The 24,048-nt window shown below is 36.5% G+C and overlaps 1 protein-coding gene across 4 annotated transcripts in view; it reads left to right on the forward strand.

Moving 5' to 3' along the window:
* Positions 1 to 24,048, forward strand: part of NAV3 (neuron navigator 3) — a 385,886-nt gene that overhangs the window by 193,113 nt on the left and 168,725 nt on the right. For 3 of the 4 annotated variants that reach the window (XM_028829741.2, XM_028829742.2, XM_077953206.1), the window contains exon 9: positions 5,879 to 5,994. In XM_028829741.2, the coding sequence (XP_028685574.2) occupies positions 5,879 to 5,994 (116 nt within the window). Of the gene's footprint in view, positions 1 to 5,878; positions 5,995 to 19,397; positions 20,878 to 24,048 lie in introns of those variants that run through there. The other variant, XM_077953207.1, reaches the window with a different exon arrangement.

The following is a 24,048-nucleotide window of genomic DNA, read 5'->3' on the forward strand; positions in this document are numbered from 1 at the left end:
AAGGAACTCGTGTGTCTTTTTGTATAGAGTGATATTAGAAACCAAGATCTCATTGTTCCTAGGTTTTCTTGGTGGTCAAAACCAAGAAATATATGTGTATATATACACACATACATACACACATATTTAATCATTATTTTAATATTATATATTATTTATTATAATTCAATGTGATTATTCATGTATACATACATTCATAATACCTCCAATTCCAGCTCAACACCAAGGAGTTTATTTTTCTTTCCATACTTGTGCCTCCTTTTGTCAACCATGAGAAACCTGGCTCGCATTATTCTCAATGTTTTCTTATTTGCTCAGCTCCCCTGAATCGAGCAAATCTTCTATCTACACTAGACTTCTGTTCACCCCAACAGTTTCCTGGCCTTGGCCCTGGCTGTCACCTGTCTGCCTTTCCAGAATGAAGGAAATAGGAAAGCAAGCACATTACTGGTTTTTGAAATATATGTGCTTTTCTTTCTTTTTCATTGGAGTTACAAACAGGAATTACAATACCATTAGTTAGTGTTTCTGACTCAAATCAGTTCTACTTGTGTCTACATTTGTGACCATATCTATATCAAGGTGAATCCACAGGGGGAAATATTTCTTGAATATAAATCAATACGCAAACACTTATATTAATGACATTAAAGATTAGAGGTTTGATAATGTCTAGGATTTAATACTGATTTTCTTTTAATGATTAGTACATAAAAAATAACATTTAGGGGCCAGGCGCGGTGGCTCACACCTGTAATCCCAGCACTTTGGGAGGCCGAGGCAGGCGGATCAAGAGGTCACGACATGGACACCATCCTGGCTAACACGGTGAAACCCCGTCTCTGCTAAAAATACAAAAAAATTAGCCGGGAGCGGTGGCGGGCGCCTGTAGTCCCAGCTATTCGAGGAGGCTGAGGCGGGAGAATGGAGTGAACCCGGGAGGTGGAGCTTGCAGTGAGCCAAGATCGTGCCACTGCACTCCAACCTGGGTGACAGAGCGAGACTCTGTCTCAAAAAAAGATAAAAAAATAAAAAAATATATAACATTTAGGTTAGACCAGTGGATATGTCACATTCGAAGACTGAGTGACTGAGCTGTCTGTTAGCTAAGGGAACCTCAAATGCAATAAAATAGTTCAGAGGCATTTTGATGGAATTAAACTGTAGGGGAGTAGTTAATAGATCAACATTTACAGGCAGCCAGGTTCAAGTACTGGTTAAGCATCTACCAGATTGTTACCTAGGACCAGTTATTTGACCTCTAGATGTCTTAATTTCTTAACTGCAGCCCCTACATTACAAGATTGTTGTGAATTTTGAGTGATATGCCCCAGGAAAATACTAAACACCACACTTGGCACATAGTAAGTGTGCAGAAACAGGTAATAGCTCTCATGGTAATCACTGGTATCATGACTTTTAATTACTACAACTCCCAGTAACAGATGAAGGACCTGGCTTATTAGAATTCTAAATAAATTACACTCTGGAGGCTGAGGTGAGAACATGGCTTGAGCCAGGAAGGGTGAAGCTGAAGTGAGCTATGGTTGCTCTAGTGCGCTGCTGCAGGGGTGATAGAGTGAGACCCTATCTCAAAAAGTAAATAAATAAAAGAAATCTAAATAAACTGTTTTTGCAATGCTGTGTCTTGATGGTTTCAATACTTACTCATAACATGATGACCGTGTTGTAAATGCACAGTGAGGTTGTCTACATAGGACCATGTTGCTGAATACTTTGAAGGAATATTATGATACGTATTTTTTCTTTTTCCAGTTAATAGGAAGATAATGCATTATCAGTTTATGGGGAAACAGTGAATGATCCACTGCAATTTTCACCATATCTGTCAAAATGTACTTTCTGATTAGAGAACACACTTGATTCTAAAGTCTTTGTAAATTATTTCATGAATCAACTCAAATATTTTTATTTAACTGGTACAAAGCATGCATAAAAATAGAGGGTAAGTTGTGAGTCTTCAGAGATTTAACTGGACTTCTTTGATCATTTGTATAAAAGGTACATCTTTACCAGTTGGCATTGATTGGTCCTCTATAGACTGGAATTAAAATCTAATTTTGCTGTAACAAATTGTGAGGTGGAAATACTAGAGAAATGATGACTTGTAACATCAGTAGACATTTCTGGTCTCATTTAGATGTGAATATAAACCAAGCATGACTTCTAAGTCCTTTTTACGGTGATCTGAAGTTTACCTTCACCAAGTTCCATTCTTTCATTGATCAATCTGTTTCCTTATTAATGCTAATGTAGATCACTTATGTAGGGAATTTGATGAGAAATACATTGGAGAACTTAAGGTAAATAAGACTCTCTTGTGACTTAAACTAAAAGACATAAAAGAGTGAGTCTGCCAAAAATATGCACTGACACATTAACACAAATTTTAAAACGGCTTCCAAGACAAGACTGAGCTGTCACAAGTAGGAATACACTTTTTTAAAAGCATGTCTCAGACAGGGGGAGTGGGAACTTAACCAATGGAACTAAGTCTTTCATATTGAGGAAGATAGCCGCAAGTCAGCTTCTGAAGAATTCTTTTTAAGAGCTGCTTGCTTTTAGCAGAGCAAAAACTATAGTGCTAAAATACATTCCGAGTTTTCTTTTACTCCAGATTTTCTTAGATGGAGATAGAATCTTTGTAACTAACATGGCCACAAACATTCTGGCTCCTGTGACAGCTGTTGGTCTTGTTCTCATAGGAACCAGTTAGCCGTGGGCTTTAGACAAATATTTCAGTGAAATGCTTAATGTGACTCAGCTCGTAAAAGATGAATCTGTGAATACAAAATCTGCAGGACTAGAGGTCAACCCTGGCTCCCAGCCAGTTCAACAAAGTGCTGTGCCTCTGTGACACTTCTTGGCAGGCAGCCAGTCAGCTTTCCCTGGGGTCCACAATTTCACTACATACTCTCCATTTAAACTTCTTCAGCAACTAATAAAAATCCTTAGAACACTTCAGAGGATTGTTTCTCCCTTCGCTCAGAGACAATAGGCTAAGGAAGAGATCAGTGGGGAGTAGAGTGGCCCACAATAAATGAAGCCAGGTGGAAGAACAGACTTTAGAAATGAATGGGGAGGGACTGTCAGTAGATGGAGATATGTGAGGAATTGGGGTCCAGGAGAGAAAGAAACAGGCTACACAGAGAGCAGATATATTTGCCCTTTTAATATTGACCAGAATTTCACAAGGGAGGATGCATTTTCAGTCCTTTTGTAATAACAGTTGATTTCACAACTATTTTGCAAGGCAGGCATTTTTTCTTATTTTTACAGATGAACAAACAAGTTCAGAGAGGTGAAGTAACTTGCCAACATCACATGACTTGATAACTGATTAGTGATGGAGTCAAGTTTTACATCCAAACCCAGTATATATACACATATGCTACTCTTTCTTGCATATGCTTTACCCACCAATAATTTTGTTTTACTCTTATGGCTAACATTATTTATCGATATATTTATAAAAGATTTGTTGACTGAAACTTATATTCTGATACAAGACTAGACACTGGGGATACAATGGTGACTTCAAACATGGAGAATAGGGCCTAGTCTGAGAGTTAAACGTTAATCAATTAATTACATTAATCTCATATCACAAGAGTATGAAGTGCTGAAAACATAGGTCCAGGGAGTACTAAGTACTAAGTGCTTATAATTGGAGACTGCCTGATCAGTGAAATTAGGGAGGATTTTTAAAGAAATAGTCACTTGAGCTAAGACTTGGAGGGAAGGAATCAACTGGATGAAGTGGGGAGGAAAATAATCAAGTGTAAAGACCCTGGTTGGGCAGGAAGCTATGGAAAGTGAGTAGAAGACTCTTGTGGCCACAGTAGAGAGAGGAGAGAGGAGTCTTGTGTGAGATGATGCTGGAGACCATCATCCCATGGGTTGCATGGGACCCAACCATGCAAGACCTTGTAAGTTCCATCAAGGTTTCACCTGAGGGCTCCATGAATCAGGACCAGGTTTGTTAATAAAATATTATGACTTCAGTTCTATAAATGATGGGTTTGACATATTTTTGTGACAACCAAGAAGAAATGTCAATTAGACAGTCTTTATATACATTGGGAATTCAGCGTAAAGTGCTGGGTTATAGTTAGAATTTTAGAATTCAGGTGTAAATAAATAATAGCCAGTACAATGAATATGATTCAGATCATCTAGAGAAACTATAGACAAAAACTAGAAGAAGTATAGAATATTCCTTTGCTGAACTCCCAGGTTTCTGCTGTCTGTATCCCCACTTCTTTTTCTACTACCCAGAACCACAACATTTAATGATTACATAAAGGAAAACAATAGAATAAAGTAGAATCCAGAGAAAATGGGAAACACACTAGAGAATTTTTGCCATAAAAGCCAAGGTAGGACAGTTTGATAAAGGAAGGAATGAGCTGCTGTTCTAAATGCTACCAAGATATCAAATGAGTGGAAGACTAAAATATCTTTTAAATTTAGCTACTTTGAGGTTTCTTTCTGGCCTTAATGGTATATATCCTATCACTTAAATTGTGTATTTTCTTTCTTAATTTGTTTATGCTCTTTATATTCAGTTTTAAGCTAGAATAAAATAGGAATGGTCTGTCAGAAATTATTGGAGGCCAAAGCACAACCAACTTTGTATTGGAAAGTTTCTTTCTTGCATAGTTCTTTTTTTCATATGCTAATTCACATATATAACACATATATCAATACAGACAACATGTAGTTTTCCATAGTTTCTTAAAACCTAAGTGAACTTTTCAGTTTCTTGGCCTGTCAGTTAAATTTTGACTTTCTCTGATATCAATGCTTATACTTTTTCTCTTGAAACTCAAATTTAGATTAAAAGCAAAATATTAATTAAACATTGATTCAAAAATGTAATACATTCTTCATTCACACATGAACATTATTTGTAAATATTCTTAAAGTAGTAAATATTGAAAGATCACTTGTCATGGCCCACACCTACTACCAGAAATAAAAGGGTAGATGTAAGGCAAATGAGATGTCTCAAAAGAACACAGTCCAGTATGCAATCCTATATTAGCTTGCCTCCTTCTGTGTCTTAGTAGTTCATGCTCTGAACATTTAAAGTGTGTTAGTTTGTGTCAAATATGCATCGAATATGAAGCTGCATTAAATAAAAAGCATATCTTAAAACATTTGCCTGTGCATAAAGGAAAGAAACAATGCATGAAGTGTGATTAGAATATCGAAAGTATTCAGGACCTTTGTTGAGTGCTTTTCATTTAATTAGACATACTCTTTACAAGCTAATCACACGCACAAATACATACCCATGTACACACATAGACAAATGTGAAACAGATGATATGAAGGTAATTGTAAGAATGATAATTTGTTTCTGGTTGACTTTAATTGCTCTCAAATCTTTGGTAATTAAGTCATCATAATGATGTATATAGCATAGAACAAAATTATTTTTTTATTTTTACACATATTTTAAAATATTTTTATAGAATTTTCGTTTAAAAAAAAATTTTAGGTGTGATTTCAATACTTTCAGTATTCTCGCAAAAAAAAATACTTTGGCCATATTTCCTCTAAAATATCAAAAGAAGTTGGATCTTTTTAAATATTTTGCCCCCGAATTATAATCAACTATTGATAGTTATAAGCTTTGAAATTTAGACAAGTCCACTCCCACTTAGGTTGCATATGAAAAATAACAAAATTCTCCTATACATAGACAACTCTGGAACATTCTAGTCATAAAGAAATACTTATCTTGATGGAAAATTTGTAATTAATATTTCTTGTACTGTAGAACTTCCACTTTGATGAGTGACTGGTGATTATAATTGCTATTTCTTTCTATTTTCCTGGATAATTTCAGGGCACATTCAGAAAATGAAGGTACCTCTTTACCATCAGCTGACTCCTGTACCAGTCCTACAAAGATGGACTTATCATATAGTAAGACTGCTAAGCAGTGCCTGGAGGAGATATCTGGTAAGTGACCTCATCAATGCATAGGTCAAACCTAGGAATTTCTGTATTCTCCCCATAACACTTTTTATTAAATCATATTTGTGGTATACTGTTTTTTATGCAAAAATGGATTGTATATATCTCATGCTTCAAAGATCATTAGCTATTTGGCTATTCTGCTTAGGATGATCTCTTTGTTACTAAAAAAGGAATGGTAGTCCTTTCAGAAGTGAAGACTTTAAGTCATTTTGCCCTCAGTCAAATTGAATAAAATCAGAGAAAACCTGTATAATATATTTGGAGATTGAAAAAAAACTAATGGTTGGCCATGTAGATTCTCCATCGCTAATGCAGCCTGCTCTGTCATCAATTCTATACTATTTAAAACATTTCTACAGGGTGATTTCAAATGACCATTTTAAAAAAACTCTGAATAGGAAAATATTTTATTATATATGGATGATGTAAGAAAAAAATAATACATACCCCAGACACAGTTATCAGGTTTTTGTTGTGTATAAAATGGGATGCTGAGCTTGAGCGCAATGTTTTCTCTAGGGTCCAGGTAAGCCTAAGCATATATGGAAGACATTTGGTTTAATTTCATTACATATAGATCTATATTCGTAAGGAACCAAGAAACCTCCTAGCAAAATATATTGCCCCTGAAGGGCGAGAGATGAAAGAGTACTTTATCTGTTCCTAAGTATAATAACGCATGAAAGTAGGGTTATGTCTGTTGTTCCAGGAAGTCTCTGGCCCAAGCCTTGTGTATTCACAGCTAAGTTCAAATGAAGAAAACTAAATAAATTATTTAATTTTAAAAAATTACTGTGTACTCCGAAGACCCAAAGTGTAAGTATCACTATGAAGCTCATGAAAATGACTCTATCACAAATTTGGGGGTTAAGAAACTTCCTCACTTTGGCAGACCTGAAAAGCATTTGGCAAGCATTAGACATGACTACAGCATCCTGCTGTGGATGTTGACAACAATTACAGAACAACATCCCAAGGGTACATTTTGGAATCAGCATTAGTTGATAACATTAGGTATCAGAGGTTTTATACGGAGATTACAACAAAGGCCCAGTACTAGGTAGGGGTAGAAATGGTAATGCCAAGACATAAATATAGGGATAGTAATTGTAGATTTTTCAAACACACGGGGGATGTGTTGACTTTCCATTAACTCTGTGTAGTACCATGGTCAAAATGATGCTATGCGTTTATTATGACCAGATGTTTTATAAAATTAGCATGACATGAAGATGCTTCATATATTTCTTTATACATAAATGTCTTCAATATGCATGCTAAGCACTAGAGCTAAAATCTGTAGGGGAGATGAATTTAGTAGAGTTTGAATTGCAATTTTATGTGAATTTCACAAAGGAACACTGTTTCCAGAAACTAATATATCACAGTATATCTGATTGAATAAATAGTCTGTATTTGATGTTTTCTCCACTTTCTTATTGTCTACCATTTGATCACTTTTTCATTTTTCCAGTTGATATTTCCTTTTAACATTCGGATTTTTAATAGAATACCTGAAAGTGAATATAAACTAGCAATTAATATAATAATTTAATGGGTTTATCAGAAAGCATAATATCATTTTGCAGCAACAATCAATTATTTACATAAAATCATAGTTTTCAGTCTAGGATTTTGATATGAATTCAATAAAAGAAAGAAAACAGAAAAATGGTGCAGTGAGACTTACCTACTTGTGTCAATCTTACTATCATCTCTTTAAATGCAGCCTATAGTGGGATAGTGAAAATGTTTCTCAATACTAACTTGAGATTTCCTAGAAGAATTGTGATATTTTTTGCAGTTAGTAAGTTATAAATTGAGTACTATAATTGAAGAAAGGTAGATGAGGAAATATGAGCAGGCCAGTCACAGAGATGATTGTCACAGAGAAATTAGATTACGTATCTTCATCATTTTAAGATTTTGGTTTGTGAATAACTATCTCTTACCATTTCTGCCCTAATTTTTAGTGATTTTAGTATCTACATAAGTGTTCTTTCTAACACCTTGGCCTCTCCACCCATGATTTTTGTCTTGCAGTCCCTCCTGAGCTACTTAGTCTCATCATCATACCCTAGATCTAGGCATCATCAGAAACTACTACTTTATGTGACCTCACTGTCATGCACTGCGCTCTCACTGATTGCACACTCCTATCATTTCAGTATTCTTCCTTTTGTTCCCTGACTCCAGCAATGATTCCACTAGGGTTTCCAATTCATTGATCCTACCACTTTTTACTGTTCCTCACCAACCTCTGCATATTTTTTCTTCTCTCCTTAGTCAGCTAATTTCCTGTAATAAGTGAATGTATTTTTATTTTTATATACCCTAACTCAATTGCCTCTCTCTCATTTGATGAAATCGTGACCTGGTTACATTTAAATCTCCATCTATTCTATACCAACAATGAATGAACCAGGAGAAAACACATCGCATGTCAATGCAACTCACTTTACGTTCAGGACCTCCAACCTCAAGTGAATATGTAATGCTCCTGGCAGTCAGTCTATATTTTTTATACCTTTTTTTCTCAAATGTCCGACATTACCAGTTCTATTCTTTCTCTTAACTGATGACCTTGATGTGTAACTTCACTTACAAAAGTGAAGCACAAAGAAAAGTTCACGAACCCCTGTCATCACATCTACCCAAGTATAACATTTATATCCACTTAATACCTATTTACTCTGCTTTTACTTGGATTACTCTCTCTTCTCTTTAATAGCTCCCTCCCAACCAAGTCACTTATTTTAGGCCATGGCATACTATCATTTCTCCAACCTTAATTTAAAAAAATAACTTCCCTTGACCCCAAATTTGTCCTCAAGTACTGTTGTCATTTATCTCCTTGTCTTATGGCATACTGTAAAAAGAGTAGGGTTCAATCAGTCTCTTAGGATTTTAACCCCACTTCTCCACTGGAACTGCTCTTATAGAAGTCACCACTAATGTCAACATGGCCAATCCAAGGATCAAGTCTCAGGCCTCATCTTATTTCACCTCGCAGCAGCTATTTGTCCTCTTCTAAGAAGGTTTCTTCCTTGGTGCTATAGTTTAGATACAGTTTGTTTGGCCTCACCAAGTCTCATGCTGAAATTTGATCCCCCTGGCCAGGCGCAGTGGCTTGTGCTTGTAATCCCAGCACTTTGGGAGGCCAAGTGGGGCAGATCACGAGGTCAGGAGTTCAAAACCAGCCTGGCCAACACAGTGAAACCTCGTCTTTACTAAAATTACAAAAATTAGCCGGGTGTGGTGGTGGACACCTGTAGTCCCAGCTACTTGGAAGGCTGAGGCAGGAGAATCGCTTAAACCTGGGAGGAGGAGGTTGCAGTGGAGATCACACCACTGCACTCCAGTCTGGGCGACAGAGCTAGACTCCATCTCAAAAGAAAAAAAAGAAAGAAAAAAGAAGTTTGATCCCCAGTGTTGGAGGTGGGGCCTCATGGGAAGTGTTTGGATCCCAGGAGCAGACCCCTCATGAATGGCGCGGTGCCATTCTCCAGGGAGTGGGTGCATTTTCACTGCTAGGTCCCACATGAACTGATTGTTGAAAGTCACCTGGCACTTCCACTTTCTCTTGTTTATGCTCTCACCATATGATCTGTGCACAACAGCTCCCCTTTGCCTTTCACTGTGAGTGGAAGCAGTCTGAAGTCCTCACCAGAAGCAGTTGCTAGGAGCAGCTTCTTGTACAGCCTAAAGACCAGTGAGCCAAATAAACCTCTTTTCTTCATAAATTACCCACCTTCAGATAATCCTTTACAGCATCACAAATGGACTAAGTTACTTGATTTTCAGGGTCATATATCCCCTTAGTTTTCCTCAAACCTTACTTTTCCTTCTTGGTCTCCTCTTCTAGTTACACTTGTTTCTTGATGATTTCTTATGGTTTAAATGATCCAGGTCTCTGCTTCTAGGTTTCTCTAGCTATAAATGCTCCCTTGGTGATTTAATATCAATATTATCTCATGGCTTTAAGTTTCATCTATATTCTGGTGGCTTACAAATGTCTCTGTCTGCTCTAGTTCTCTCCCCGAACTCTGGACTCAAATATCCAAATGCCAACACAATCTTTCCACTTGAATATCTCATAGACACTTCAAACATAGTGTATCCCAAACTGAACCTCTGATATTAACCTATAAAATTGTACCCCTGAAAAATTCTTTACCCAAGTCTTCTCCATTTTCATTAATAAGAATTTCATCCTTCCAGTTGCTCAAGCCTGAAACCTTAGACTTATTCATGACTCCTTTTTAATGCCTCACACCTGATGCCCTGATAGTCTATTCATTATAATATCTTGTTGGCTCCAGAAGTATTGTTTTCTATTTGTACTCAGAGACAAATGGTGTTTATAAATCAACTTTTGGGGATATTTCTCAGTATTTGAACTCTTGTTACTTTTCTCAGAAATCCAGAAACTGAAAAAATTTAGATGACACAATATCTAACTAACTATGAGAAATAAGGTACTAAGATAGCTTAGAATAATTGCATTTTTAAAATATATCCAGAATTTGCCAATTCTCCTTTTTTCCACTTTTGTCTATTAAGTGGCATCACCAATGGATGGTTAGTACATAGGTAGCACTCAATAAATGCATGTAAAATGAAATTAATATAATGGATATAGCATTAAAATGAGAACTACACTAAAAAAGGAACATAATAATTTTCAGATGAAAACAATAAACAGAAAAGATAGGAATTATGTCTTTGGCTTTGGAAGGCACTCAGGAAATAATCACAGTGAACTTATGATCAATTATACTATACAGAAGGAGTTGATATAAATGGAAAATAAAATTTTACTTTTGATTATGCCATCACTGAATAATCAAAGAATATAAGGAAGAAAATGTTTAGTCATTCTACACAAGTAATGTTACAGTTCAGAAGCCCTCCCTGTTGATCTGGGATTTTAAAACAGCACATTATAAAATGGAAGAAGGCCAGGGATGGTGTCTCATACCTGGAATAGTAGCATTTTAGGAGACCAAGGCAGGACGACTGCTTGAAGCCAGGAGTTCAAGACCAGCCTGGACAACATAGTGAGACCCTGCCTCTACAAAAAAAAAAAAAAAAAAAAAAAAAAAATCAAATTATCCAGCCATAGTGGTGTATAGCATGTGTCTAGTTCAATCTACTCAGGAGGCTGAGGAGAGAAGTTTGCTTAAGCTCAGGAGTTCCACGCTGCAGGAGCCACGATCATGCCACTGCACTCAAGCCTGGGTGACAGAGCAATACCTTGTCTCAAAAAAAAAAAAGTAGGGGCATGGAGAAAAGAAGGATAAATTTGTAACACAGGTTGAACATCCATAATTTAAAAATCCAAAATTCAAAAGATCCCAAATTCATAAATTTTTGTGTGCTGACATAATGCCGCGAGTGGAAAATTCCAAACCTGATCTCCTGTGACAAATTGCGGTCAAAATGCAGGTGCACAACACAGTTTATTCAGCATTCTCAGGGGAAAACAGAGTCTCCCAGCCCCCTTTAGCCACTATGTATCTTTTCCATGCACACCTAGATTCCCGCATGCAAGCATACCCACAAAGGATAATACAATGGCATGTGTGCAGAGTGGACATGCCAATGGCAGGTTCCCCACAGTGTCCCACATTGGGCCAAGACCTATACGCATTACACTGTGGTTTTTCTTTTGTTTTTGTTTTTTTGCTTATTTTTCATTCTGTGGCATAAAGATACTGTTGAAAATGTCAAAAAGGCCTGAAGATACCCCTATGGGTAACAGTGATAAGAATAAAAGGAAGCGTTTATGTTTGTTTATAGCACAGAAAGTCAAGCTGTTGGAGAAACTAGACTGTGGTGTAAGTGGGAAACATCTTACAGAAGAGTATGGTGTTGGAATGACCACCATATATGACCTGAAGACACCAAAGGATAAATTGTTAAAGGTCTCCATTGAAAGTGATGAACAGAAGTTAATGAAAAATAGAAAAATACTGCATAAAGCTAAAAATGAAGATCTCAATTGTGTATTGAAAGAGTGGATCCATCAGTGTGACGGTGTACATATGCCACTTAATGGTATGCTGAAGGTTAAATAAGCAAAGATCTTTCACAGTGAACTGGCGATCGAAGGGAACTAAATATTCAATAGGCTTGTTGTAGAAATTTAAGAAAAGATATGGCATTAAATTTTTTAAGATTTGTGGTAATAAATAGTGAAGACATACATTGACTAGTTGGCCAAGATCATTGCTGATGGAAATCTGACTCTGGAACAAATCTTTGATGCCGAAACAACACACATTTTGATGCCTCAGAAAGATACTGACACAGAAGACAAGACAGGCCCTACAGGAAGTAAGGATGCCAAGGACAGAATAACTGAGATTGGATGTACTTATACAGCGGGAACCCATACGTGAAAACTTGTGATAACCAAAAGCTTGCGTCCTTGCTGTTTTCAGGGAGTGAATTTCTTACCAGTTTATTATTATGCTAACAAAAAGGCTTGGATCACCAATGACATATTTTCTGATTGGTTTTATAAACATTTTGTGACAGCAATTCTTGCTCACTTTCAGGAAGCTGGACTGAATGACTGCAAGAATTTATTTGATTATATTTATTCTACTCATTGTCTAGCTGAAATTATTATCAAAAACAATGCTTATGCCATGTACTTTCCCCAAAATGTGACTTGTTAATCTAGCCAAGTGACCAGGTTATCCTTCAATTGATAAAGAATAAATATAAAAACACTTCCTTAAATAGCATGCCAGCAGTAGTGAACAGAGGTATATGTGTGGGTGATTTTCAAAAGGAGTTTAGCATGAAGGATGTCATATATGCTGTTGTCAATCCTTGGAATTCAGTGACTAAATACATGGTTGTACCTGCCTGGCACAACCTCTAGTCTGCATCTTTGTTCAGTGATGATGCTGAACCAGGTGGTGACTTTGAAGGATTCCATATGTCAAATGAGAAAAACAATGATGTCTGACCCTACCTATTCCAAAAAAAAAAAAAAAAAAATACTTTCAGAGTCTATTAGTGGGCTGGAAAAAGTGGATATCAAAGAAATTTTTAACATTGACAATGAGGCTCCAGTTGTTCATTCAGTGAACATTGATGACATAGCCAAAATGGTACTGAATTCAGGTGACTGTGATAATAGTAATGACGAAGATAACAATGTTAACACTGAAGAAAAAGTGCCAGAGACATGATGGAAATGCATGATGATCTTAGTGAAGAACTAGAGCAGTGTACATTCATTACAGAACAATAAATTATGCCAGTTGATAAAAATCAGAGAGCTTTCTAAGACAAAAACTGTTGTTAATGAGGCAGATGACTCTGGGAGAAACATTTTAAAAAGCTACCCAGCAGAATGCCGCCTCACCCCTAGGGGGCCCACTTCCCAGTCCCTCAACTGCTTCTGATGTTTCTTCTCACCTAAAAAAAAAAATACAGTGTACAGTAACCTCTTAATCCAAACACAGCATTGAATGTAGAGATGGAAAGCCTGTGGTTGTTTGTGGTTGCTGTTGTTTCATAGCTGATACAGGTATTCTGGCAATGCTACTGTGCTTCTTAGTGACTTTGAACACATTATGTTTTCACTGCATTCAAACCATGTCATATTTTTTACTGGTAATTACTTACGTATAAATAATTGCAATAAAATAATTGCTTATTAGTAGCATATAAATTCAGTCAGGAATGATGGTGATGCCACAAACCACAGATTGTCCACTTAGGTGACTGAGATAGAGACACCTTTGATTTCTGATGGTTCAATGCACACAAACTTTGTTTCACGCAAAATATTTTTTAAAAAATGTATTGAATTACCTTCAGGCTATGTGTATATGATGTATATGAAACATATGTGACTCGGGTCCCATCCCCAAGATATCTCATTATGTATAGGCAAATATTCCAAAATCTGAAAAAATTCAACATGCAAAACACTTGTTGTTCCAATCATTTCTGATAAGAGATATTAAACCTGTAATAGAATAACCCTATAAAAGAATGAACCTATCAGAATTCTAAAGCTCATGAGATGTTTTCTATATTAATGACAACTCTCTTTCTCAGAATCTCCATCCCTTTCTCATAGTTCTATAGTTCTATAGAACTGTAGAGGAGTTCTATAGTCTCCTCTTTCTGAGTTCTGGATGCTAGTGAAACCAGAAAGCACATAAGCACCTGAATTTATTGCCAGGTTCTAGCTCAGACTGGCCCGCAGAATACACTTCCAAGATTGTTTGAAATGTGGAAAGAGAAATGTTCTAGGAATTGGAAAAAATGTATTTTGGCCTTGGCACTGTGATTATTTAGCAATTATTTGGCCTCTGCCCTGCAAATTGCTCCTTGGTTCCCTTTTCTGTGTGATGACTATGATGATGCTTAATAAACTCAGAAGATTGTTGTGAGATATGGTGTTATTCTTCCATCAGTCTTTTCAGTAATTATCACCTAGTATGTTACACATGCCAGGCATCTCAAAATTTGGGAAAACAAATGTGACTAACAAGTGAGCTCTTCTTTGAAAAAGTAAGAAACAAATAGATAAAATTTAACACCACAAGTAAATGAATAAATAGGCACATGGAAACAACTATCTTAGCTGTAAAGAGTCATGCAGAGCTTAAAAGAAGATCAGACATGTATATTGTTGAATTCTAATGAATAATGAAATTGCAGAATAACGTTCCAGGAAGAAACAACTTCATGAAAATAATTTGAAAGAAATTCTTCTTAACTTGTTCTTTTTATTAGTTTCTTTTTGTAAAATTGGGCATTTCTCCTAAACTCACTGAGGTTCTGTAGTTCTCTGATTTTCTGTAATCCTAAGCTTCAACACTATTTTTATTGTTGAACTTTTATTGCTCGTGGTTGCTGTAGGGGCCTCAGTGAGGAGTAATTCTGCTCCCCAAGTGAAGTGGCCTTCGTGATATAAAATTCTGATGAAGTTAGTCTTGGCAGGGCAAGATGCAGGCTTTATAAATTTATGAAGTCTGTATAATGTTCAGAGGCCTGAAAATAATACAGAAAATAAAATGTACAGAGTCTAGAAAGAGGCTTAGGTGAATTAGGAGTTCTATAGTTTCAGCTCTGTTGGCTCTATATTAAGCCTACCAGGAAGTCCTGGTGTAGTTTTGTGTGTCTGGTATCCGTTGCCCCATCTTCTGATAACAGCGTCTTGATTTTCTTTGGGGATCATTCTCTGCTCTTGTGATCTAACTGAAATTGAAGTAAGTGGAGCCAATGAGAACAATCTATTCATTGACTGCAGTGACTGTTTGAGGACTGGATGTGTGACCCAATCCAGTTTGATCAGAACAAATAAGACTCAATCTCAGGACTTTTCCTGAGGTTGTTATAAAAGAGGTGGTCTCTTTTTCCACTATACCTAAAACTAATAAAAGAAAAGCTTAGACCTGCTTACAGTGACCTCCACCCTCAAATGATCAAACATAGAGGAAACAGAACCTAAATCAGGAGAGACCAAATTCAAGGTCATTGTTGGAAATGACTGAGCCCCTGAAAAATCCACGTCTGAAACTATTTCTCCTCTGCTTTTGAGTTATGTAACCCAGAAAAAAAATCTTTTTGTGCTTACACAAATGTGAAAATCATCCCTATTGCATGACCCACAAGATGTATGACATGTAAAGATTTGCCATACTATTAAGGAGCAAACTTGAATGGTTCACACTGCAATGCAGATGTGTTAGAGGGATTTGCTAAGTTAGTTGGAGAGCTTAGCTGTTTAAATTTTCACCAATGCAGTAACTCAATTGACATTACAAAAACATTGTCTTCATCATTAAATGGCAATGAAAGTTTAAAAAGGTAATAAATTATGGTTTGAAGATAAGCATCAGAAATGCGTGACACTCAATAAGTAGAATACTGGATAAATGACTTTTTGAATTTGAATATTCTTCATAAGACTTCAGTGTATCTCTGCAAAATTTTTAAGTACATCACTTAAATTTGCTTTTGCTTATGATATTCTTTGTGAGGAAACCTAGTTATATTTACCCAATCTGATGATAGTAGCTCCAATAATTACTATAGTCAGGCGAAATGTATTATATAATTTGTGCCATTGAAGAAGTAGCTTATTGCTTCCTGCCTTTCCTCTAAGATTCAAATCATGACCTCAGTATTACAATGCTGCCTGAATTAATGGTGCAGATTTTACTGCTTTGGCTTGCGTTTTATTCTCACATTCATTGACACAAAGAATTTGTCTTCAGAGGCCATCCCTTTCATCATCTGCCAAGAGATTGTGCCAAATGTAAAGCTAGCCCAAATTTTCATCCCACTGGTACTCAAGAAAGTTTTTCAATTTTTTTTTTCTGTAGATTCACATTTGCCCTTTTTTTGCATAAGACTATCCACCAACATGTATAACATTTGTTTAATTCACTTCTTAACCTTTATCTGGAATTTATATTCAACTAAAAAATGTTCATAGATGCTGGACTGGCTCAATATCAATAAAGCTGACATGTCATTTGTAAAAAAGTAATATTAAAATTATTGGATGAATTCAGGAAACCATTTTAGAAATAGAAGAATGTAGGTTAAACAGAAGGATAAGCGAATGGTTACACATGCTTTTACTGACTACCAGACTTTGCATTAAAAATGGGAAATATCTGACATTTGCAGTCTCTGTAAACGATCACTGAAATTGCTTTTGTGTGTGTGTGTGTGTTTATAAAGATCAAGAAGATCAAGCTCAGATAATTCAAATCAGTTTAGGTATTTTACTTAAATAGCCACATTATAATTATGTTTACTAAAGAGCTGAAAAGCACTCCTTTCTAGCACATGATAATGGCTATAACTTATTTTAGGTCTTGGCGTAATTAGAATGATTCACATTTTTCCTACTGACTGGGCGTATTTGTCTCCTTTGCACTGTGACTTCCTCCTCCTCCTTGTATAACATACATTTATATGTGTGAATACAAACAAATATAAAAACATCCATATATGAATGTACACCCAAGGCAAGCAGGATGGCTGTCTCCAGAGAAGGAATAAGTGGGTTCCCCACTGTTGCTCAGGGTAAATGTGGACTGATGTAGTTCTGGGACAAACCTGCTATAACCACAAGTTAATAACAATGTCTTTAAACAAAGAAACAGACAGAAACCCCCTTTGGATAAGCCCTCTCTACAATCTCCTCCTTGCTGGCTCCATTGGACTGAGCCCATCCTTTCCAGGGTTTACACCTCCAGAAGGATTAAATTTCCTGTCTCATTGAATCAGGAAGAACCATGTGATTTAATTTGACAAATGAAGTACAAGTGGAAAAATGACATGGGCTGTTCCTGAGCAGCAACTTGAGAGCCATTGCTTGGATCTCTCACCTCTCTTTTCCTTTGGTCATAAAATCAACACGTCCCAGGCTAGGACTGCTCTTTCAGCATGGTTATAGAATAAAGGACACCTGAGAGAGAGTTGTAACAAACACAGAGTGGACATTAATGTCAGCAAAAGTACATCTTTGTTTTAAATGCCACTAAAGTTTCTAAACCATTTGTAAATGCAATATAACAATCTAAGGCAGGATTTCTCAACTTTGGCACTATTGACGTTATAAAATGCATAATTCTTTTTTTGCTTGGGGCTGTTTTGTCATTGTAGGATGTTTAGCAGCATCATTGGCCACTTCCCCTTAGATGTCACCACCACATCCACAGTTGTGATAAAGAAAAATGTTTCCGGATATTTCCAAACGTCCCTTGGGGGAAAACCATCGCCAGCTGAAAACCACTAATCTCAGCATAGTAGTTCTCAAAGGGGATTTTCAGAGCAAGCAGTATCTGGAAATATGTTAGATATACAAAGTCCCAGGACCCTCCCAGTCCCAATGAATGAGCAGTTATGTGGCTAGGGCACAGCAAACTGTGTTTTAATAAACTCTCCAAGTGGTTCTGAACATATGAAGCTTGAGAACCACAGTTTTAAACTGATTTGTGTATATATGAGCAGTCTTGAATAAGGAAAGGGCATAAATATTGCTTTCATTTACAGATGAATAAGGTTAGCTCTTTTGATACGTAAAGCATTAGAATTGCATTTTTTGTGAATCTGTAAGGCTTTATGGTATATTAGCATGTATACTAGTGTAATAAATGTTAAATACATTGAAATTTCATAATTTGAACAAATTTCACTATGGTCTCAGGACTTGGAAATTCACTGAGTCACAATAACTCAAATTGAAGGAAAACAAATTTCTGCTTAGGAATTCTAAGGGGAGTGTCATTTTGGTTTTCTAAAAAATACTTTACAAAATTGTTTTTGGAAGCATAACTGTCAGTTTCAATTATCTGACATTTGTACTCTCATTTTATTTGGCACATTTTATATAAACACAATTAGTATTTTAAAAGTATAGAACTGAGAATGAGTATCAATAATGCTCAGATTTCTTTATTGCAAAATTCTGTCACAAATAATTGCTCTTCTTTCCATCTAATTTCCTTTTGCATATCTATAAAAGGGATCTAAGTCTGATCTACCTTGAAAGGTGGGGCATAAGGAATAATTAACTTTTGCAAAGTCAGTAGTTATTATGTGTAAAGTTATAGGCAATGCATATTATAATGCTAATATATATATAGATAAGAGATTGGGTATTTCCTCTAGTTGAGATTGGCAATAGGAGGTAGAAAATCACAATTAATTTTGCCACATTAGCTCTGAAAATGATGAAGATAATATTTCTGCATATTTCTCCACTTTCCCTCATTTGATAAAGGAGAAATCCCTATTTTTCTTGTTGTGAGCAGAAAATCTTCAGAAGTTAAATCCTAAAAAGTTAATAGTCTTCTTCTTAACTGTCAATGGTACCCATGATTTCTGCTATACTATATATCTGTTTTTTAAAGTTGTCCTAAAATCAGAATTTTGTGATGGTGTAGTGTACATATCAGTACAAGGTAAATACAAGAAAATTATCTTTAGGCTTTCTGTTTTTATGAAAACATTAAAAAATAAGAGCTGATTATGCTGTGATAGTCTTATGAAATAGACCTGGAAAAATGCAATATCAAAAGACATAATGTGCATTTTGTGTTATCTGTGACGTTATTATGTTCCACACACTTGACCATAAACTTTCAATTTTATTCTTTGAGTCAAAATATCAAGGGAAAACCCTTCTGAGTTTTTTTTTTTCTTTTTCTTTCCTTTTTGTTTTTACCAAAAGGCTGAAGGAATCTTTATTTTTATCATCACATTAGGATTTTAGGATTCAAAATAAAAAGCCTTTGACTTTGTTCTTTTAAAGATAAGGGAAGTCTTTCCCTTTAAAGCATTATCTCCTGGCGGGTGGAGAGTGTCATGCTTCATTTTTTAGGTCCTTTACACTCTTGAATTTGATTTGTGCTTTTACAGCACAAATCCCAACATTCAGAAGGGAGATCTGCCTGCTTCAGCTGCCTGCAGCTACAGAGAATTAGTCTGTCATTCTCGGCATCAGGGAGTGTATGTTGTGTATGTGAGGGTGTGAGTGTGTGTTCGTGTTTGAGATTAGGTGGCTGAGAGTCATTTAAATGTGCATAAGGTTAATACTGGAAGATCTCATACAGGCTTGGCTCTGAAACCTGTGGCATTCTAGGCTGGACAGCCGTTCCCGTGCCTCTATTTTAATTTAGCAGGATGTTTGCTGCCATGGCAGCCAGCAGCATCCACTGCAGCAGCAAGGAAGAGCCATAGATCTGAGAATGCAGGTGGAATACTAAAATGTGAGAGGCTCGTGCAGGGCTGGGCTTCAGTGCTTAATTCCTGCTCTTCCCGGGCTCCTATGGGGAGGCTGTACTTGCTGCACTGTGTCAGCTCATTAGAGTAAAGGGTTACAGACCTAGGTCAGTTAAGGGCTGGTGAAAGGCAGGGGGAAAAAAAAAGCAAAAAGCAAGAGACCTCAGCTCGTGCTTCACCTCCTGGCGTTTCGGAACACAGAAGCAATAGAGGGAAATGTGGACCCATCCTCCGGCTGAGACATGTGATTGGATGAAGACTGGCAAACGTAGTTGGCTTCCTGGACTACTTTTCAGCTGGAGGAGAGTCTTTGGTGAACTCTTTTCTGCTTCAGATATATTCGAGCAAAATATTTGTAAGTACTGCTGATTTAGTAAAATGATGTATCAAGCTAAATTGTAGGCAAATAATTATATATACCGTATCTCTAGAATCTGTGAATGTGTGAGCTTGAGCTTTTATTTAAGTGCATGTGATAATTAAAATCAAATGGATCAGTTACAATCACAGTGTAAAAAGACAATATGAAGTCCAATTGAAAGGAAGGAGCCACTGGAAGAATCATGCAGCGGCCTGCTCAACTCTCTGTGTTCCGGAGCAAAGAAGTAAGAAGAAAGGGAGCTTGCCTTCAGAAACAAAAGTCTCTGACCAATCTTTCCCTCACCAGTGATGGGGAGAGGAGACCCACGGTGCGCATTTCCAACTGGTTTGGAAACGCTGCCAAGGCCAGTCAGAGAGAAGCCAACTATGCAGAGAGGCGCTCACTGTCCAGGTTTCTCTCGCGGTCTGTGCAGTCCCTGTATCACACCAGCAGCTCAGCCTGGAACCTCCTGCCTGCTGGGGGCAGCCAGTCAGACAGTGAAGACTTAGAGGAATTGTCTACAAGAAGAGGCTTAGAAGGTGAGAGTGATGAAGATAGTAGGTCCGAAGATGAAAACGTGTCCTCCAAGCCAAGCAGCATCAGCAGAAGCTGGGCTGAAGAGGAGGGAGAAAGCTGTTTGCGGGAAGGGACGGCTCATCTGGATGAGGACGTCATCCTTACCATGCTGGGTGATCTGGAACAGGCACTTTACACTGACTTATTAGGTAAGTCCAGTTTGCTCCTAAAAGTGTGTATGGGATTTTAAGAAATTTCATAGTCTCTTATGAAATTATTTGCATTTGCCAAATAGCTTTCATTTTTTAGACTGATTTTTAAAAATATTTAGTTACACTTTTAATTCCTGTTTCTTGAAATGATTTTTTTTTAATTTTTATTTTGGTAAAACTGAGCTATGAGCACCACTGGTAAGGTTCATTTGGAGAAAGTAAATTCCAGAAATCTGCCATGGGCATTATTAGCCTCGCTTAGTGTCCAGTACCTTCTAGGCATCCATAAATAAGTTAACATTTTAAAACTCCAAACATGTTGTTCACCTAATCATTAAAGGGGCCTGTTTGTTCAACTTCCCTCAAGGTGACCTCATCACAGAAAAGGGATGAATAATGAAGGGCCTCCTGGGTAAATTTTCTGTAGAGTTAAGTTTCTTCTGCTGCCTTCGTGCTACGTGAATAGAAGGCTTCTTCTATACCTCAGTGACAGGCCCTGTTTATTGCAGTGACACTTTCAGAAATGCAGGGGCCTCTGCTACCTTCTACCTTTTTTCTTTTCTTTTTTGTTTCAGTGTTGGACAAAAACTAGTTCTGCATGTGCACATTATAAGTATTCAAGCTACTCTATGGATGACTATGAACTGTTTTCATACTTTAGAAACTAGGCCTTTTTGATAACATGAGTTTCAGTAGTAACTTCTGGCATATTCTTTAATTAACTAAAGAAGAAGAGGTCAAGTAATTCTATAGTTTGTGACTAAACTTTAAATGTCAACTGTGAACGTTTTAATTGTTATTTCTAAATCCACTGTTCTACCGAAATATATATTTGCATCATGCAGTCCCTTCTTCCATAAGTATTAAATTACTGGCCATATCATATTTTATGTCAATGTGTATTTCCACAAAGGACTTCATATTGGGCTCCTTAAATGGAAAGGAATTAAACCTGGACAGTGATCTCTTTGTTTCTGATTCATGAAACTAATGCTAAATGCAGGCTTGTTTTTATTCTTACTGTAGACCCTCCTGTTACAAGATGTTTTACGAGGTTTGCTGGATTCTTTTAGTAAACCAGCTTTAGAAGAAGAAAGCTTAGAGAGACAGCAGAGGCAAATATTGTTCAATTTTTCATATCAGTTTGGTTTTAAAAGAGTAGTCTTTCCACAGTGGTCAGAATAGTGATTTCTGAATCTGAATACACCAGGTGCTGCAACACGAAGATTTACTTTTGCACCATTGTCTGGTTTCTATAATGAATTGCTTCTCATAAAGGGCTATGTGCAGCACAAAGGCAAGAGAAAGTCTAATGTTTATGAAGCCTTTTCTTTTTGGGATCCTTTGGAACTCTAGAATCAGATAATATTCCTCTTTTGCTTTTGAAGTGGTATTATTTATCTTGTTCTTGGTATCTCATAAGTATTTACAAAGATATGAACAGAGTGCAGTCCCCTGACAGCATTTGATGCTTACTCAGTTAAATTATAGCATGCTGTGGGTGGGTGTATATATGACACGTGCCTTTTTGTGCATAAATAACTTGGAGTATTTTTGTCAGAGGGTAACCTCTCAAAAGAAGCCGGTATGCCTTGGTTTTTCAAGAGCATCTGCTTATTGTATTTATGTGATTATTCTGTTTCAGTATTTTTTTTCCTACTTATGCCAGTATTCAAAAATGCAAGTGAAAAAGTAAGGGGAAGTTTATTCAAATAGCTGTGGTATGAATAATCATATCTCCAGATAATGAAGCATTCTGATGCAATTCCCTAAATAATGATACATGTTAAGTTGTTGAATATATCTACGCCCACAGCACACAGGAATTTCAGAATTTCTGCCACGTGCTTCAATAGGTTCTGCTTACGACTCAAAATGGCCTCTTCCAAGTTAGTTTTTACGTGGGGTTCCTTGAGTTTAACTCTTTACTCTTAGATATCCTCCTAAATTAGACAGATGAAGATTTGTCCTATAACTGTATAGGAGCGTATTTTATAAGTAACTATAAAGCTTTTAGCCACATTTTGTTATTTTTCCCCAAAGTGTCAAGATTAACCAGAGGAGTTTAAAAATTTTCATCCAAATCACTACTAGGGCCATCCACAAAACTAGAGTTACTTCATACAATAAATCAGGAAGCTGTACTCTATATAACATCTGTAATATGGATGGGGTAGATGGCTAAATTCTCTGAGAATACGGTTTATTCATATAGATTTGATTTCCTATTAAAAGATGGCAATGCTGACAGTGTTAATTACAATGTGTATAATTAAAGCCTAAAAATTAAGAACAGGATCACAGATTAAATGGTCTTTCTGCCACCAAATAGTAATGTAGAAGTACCAAATGGATGCTGTTATTTTTTTTCTCTACTCAAAGAACACCTTATGAGCAGTGAGAAAGCACTTTGCACCAATGTTAAAACCTCAAGTTGATTTCAGAATATACCATTCTGGAAAATGTGTGGAAGCCGTTCCATTGTGTTTGACACATAGGAAGCCTCTTTCAGGAATAATGGTTGACTTTGAGATTATGCAAGTAGGAGTCCCCCCAACATTACTGTGATTAAATACACTTCTCATGTGCATTTTTCTGGTAACTTTTATTGTTACTAAGCATTTAATTTTATTTTTGCTTTTATATTTGGACTTTGCAATTGTGTTTTTCCCCCAAAGCCTCTGGACCTCACTCAGATACAAATTTACAGGATAATTAAGGCTGTGCAATCAGTCCTTAGGGGTTTGTGAGTACATTTAGTTTTATCTTGCCTTATGTGGGTCATTGAAAACATTTACTGCAATAAATTCTGCTTTTGTTATTATCTTTCGTGACATGAATAAGCCAGCAGTTATGTTTAGCTCAATAAGTGTTGGGAAGAAAAGGTCCATTTGTCTGTCATGAGGAGGGCAATGTCATAAGTGAATGTCATAATAAAAAAAACCTAAGGAATGAGGGAGGCTGTGGTTCTAAAACATGAGAGAAACCAGATAAACAATGAATTCAGTTAGAAGAATCCAAGGATCTAAGATACCTGTTGGATTGGAAAAAAGAAATTGAAAAGGAGATGAAGTAGTTGTGAAAATATATTTAGTGAAATGACGTGTCTAAAAATACAACATTCTTAAAATTAATATAAAAAGATGGAATATAATTGAGATATTAATT

The sequence above is a fragment of the Macaca mulatta genome, chromosome 11 (genome assembly GCF_049350105.2).
Source record: "Macaca mulatta isolate MMU2019108-1 chromosome 11, T2T-MMU8v2.0, whole genome shotgun sequence".
Lineage (NCBI taxonomy): Eukaryota > Metazoa > Chordata > Mammalia > Primates > Cercopithecidae > Macaca > Macaca mulatta.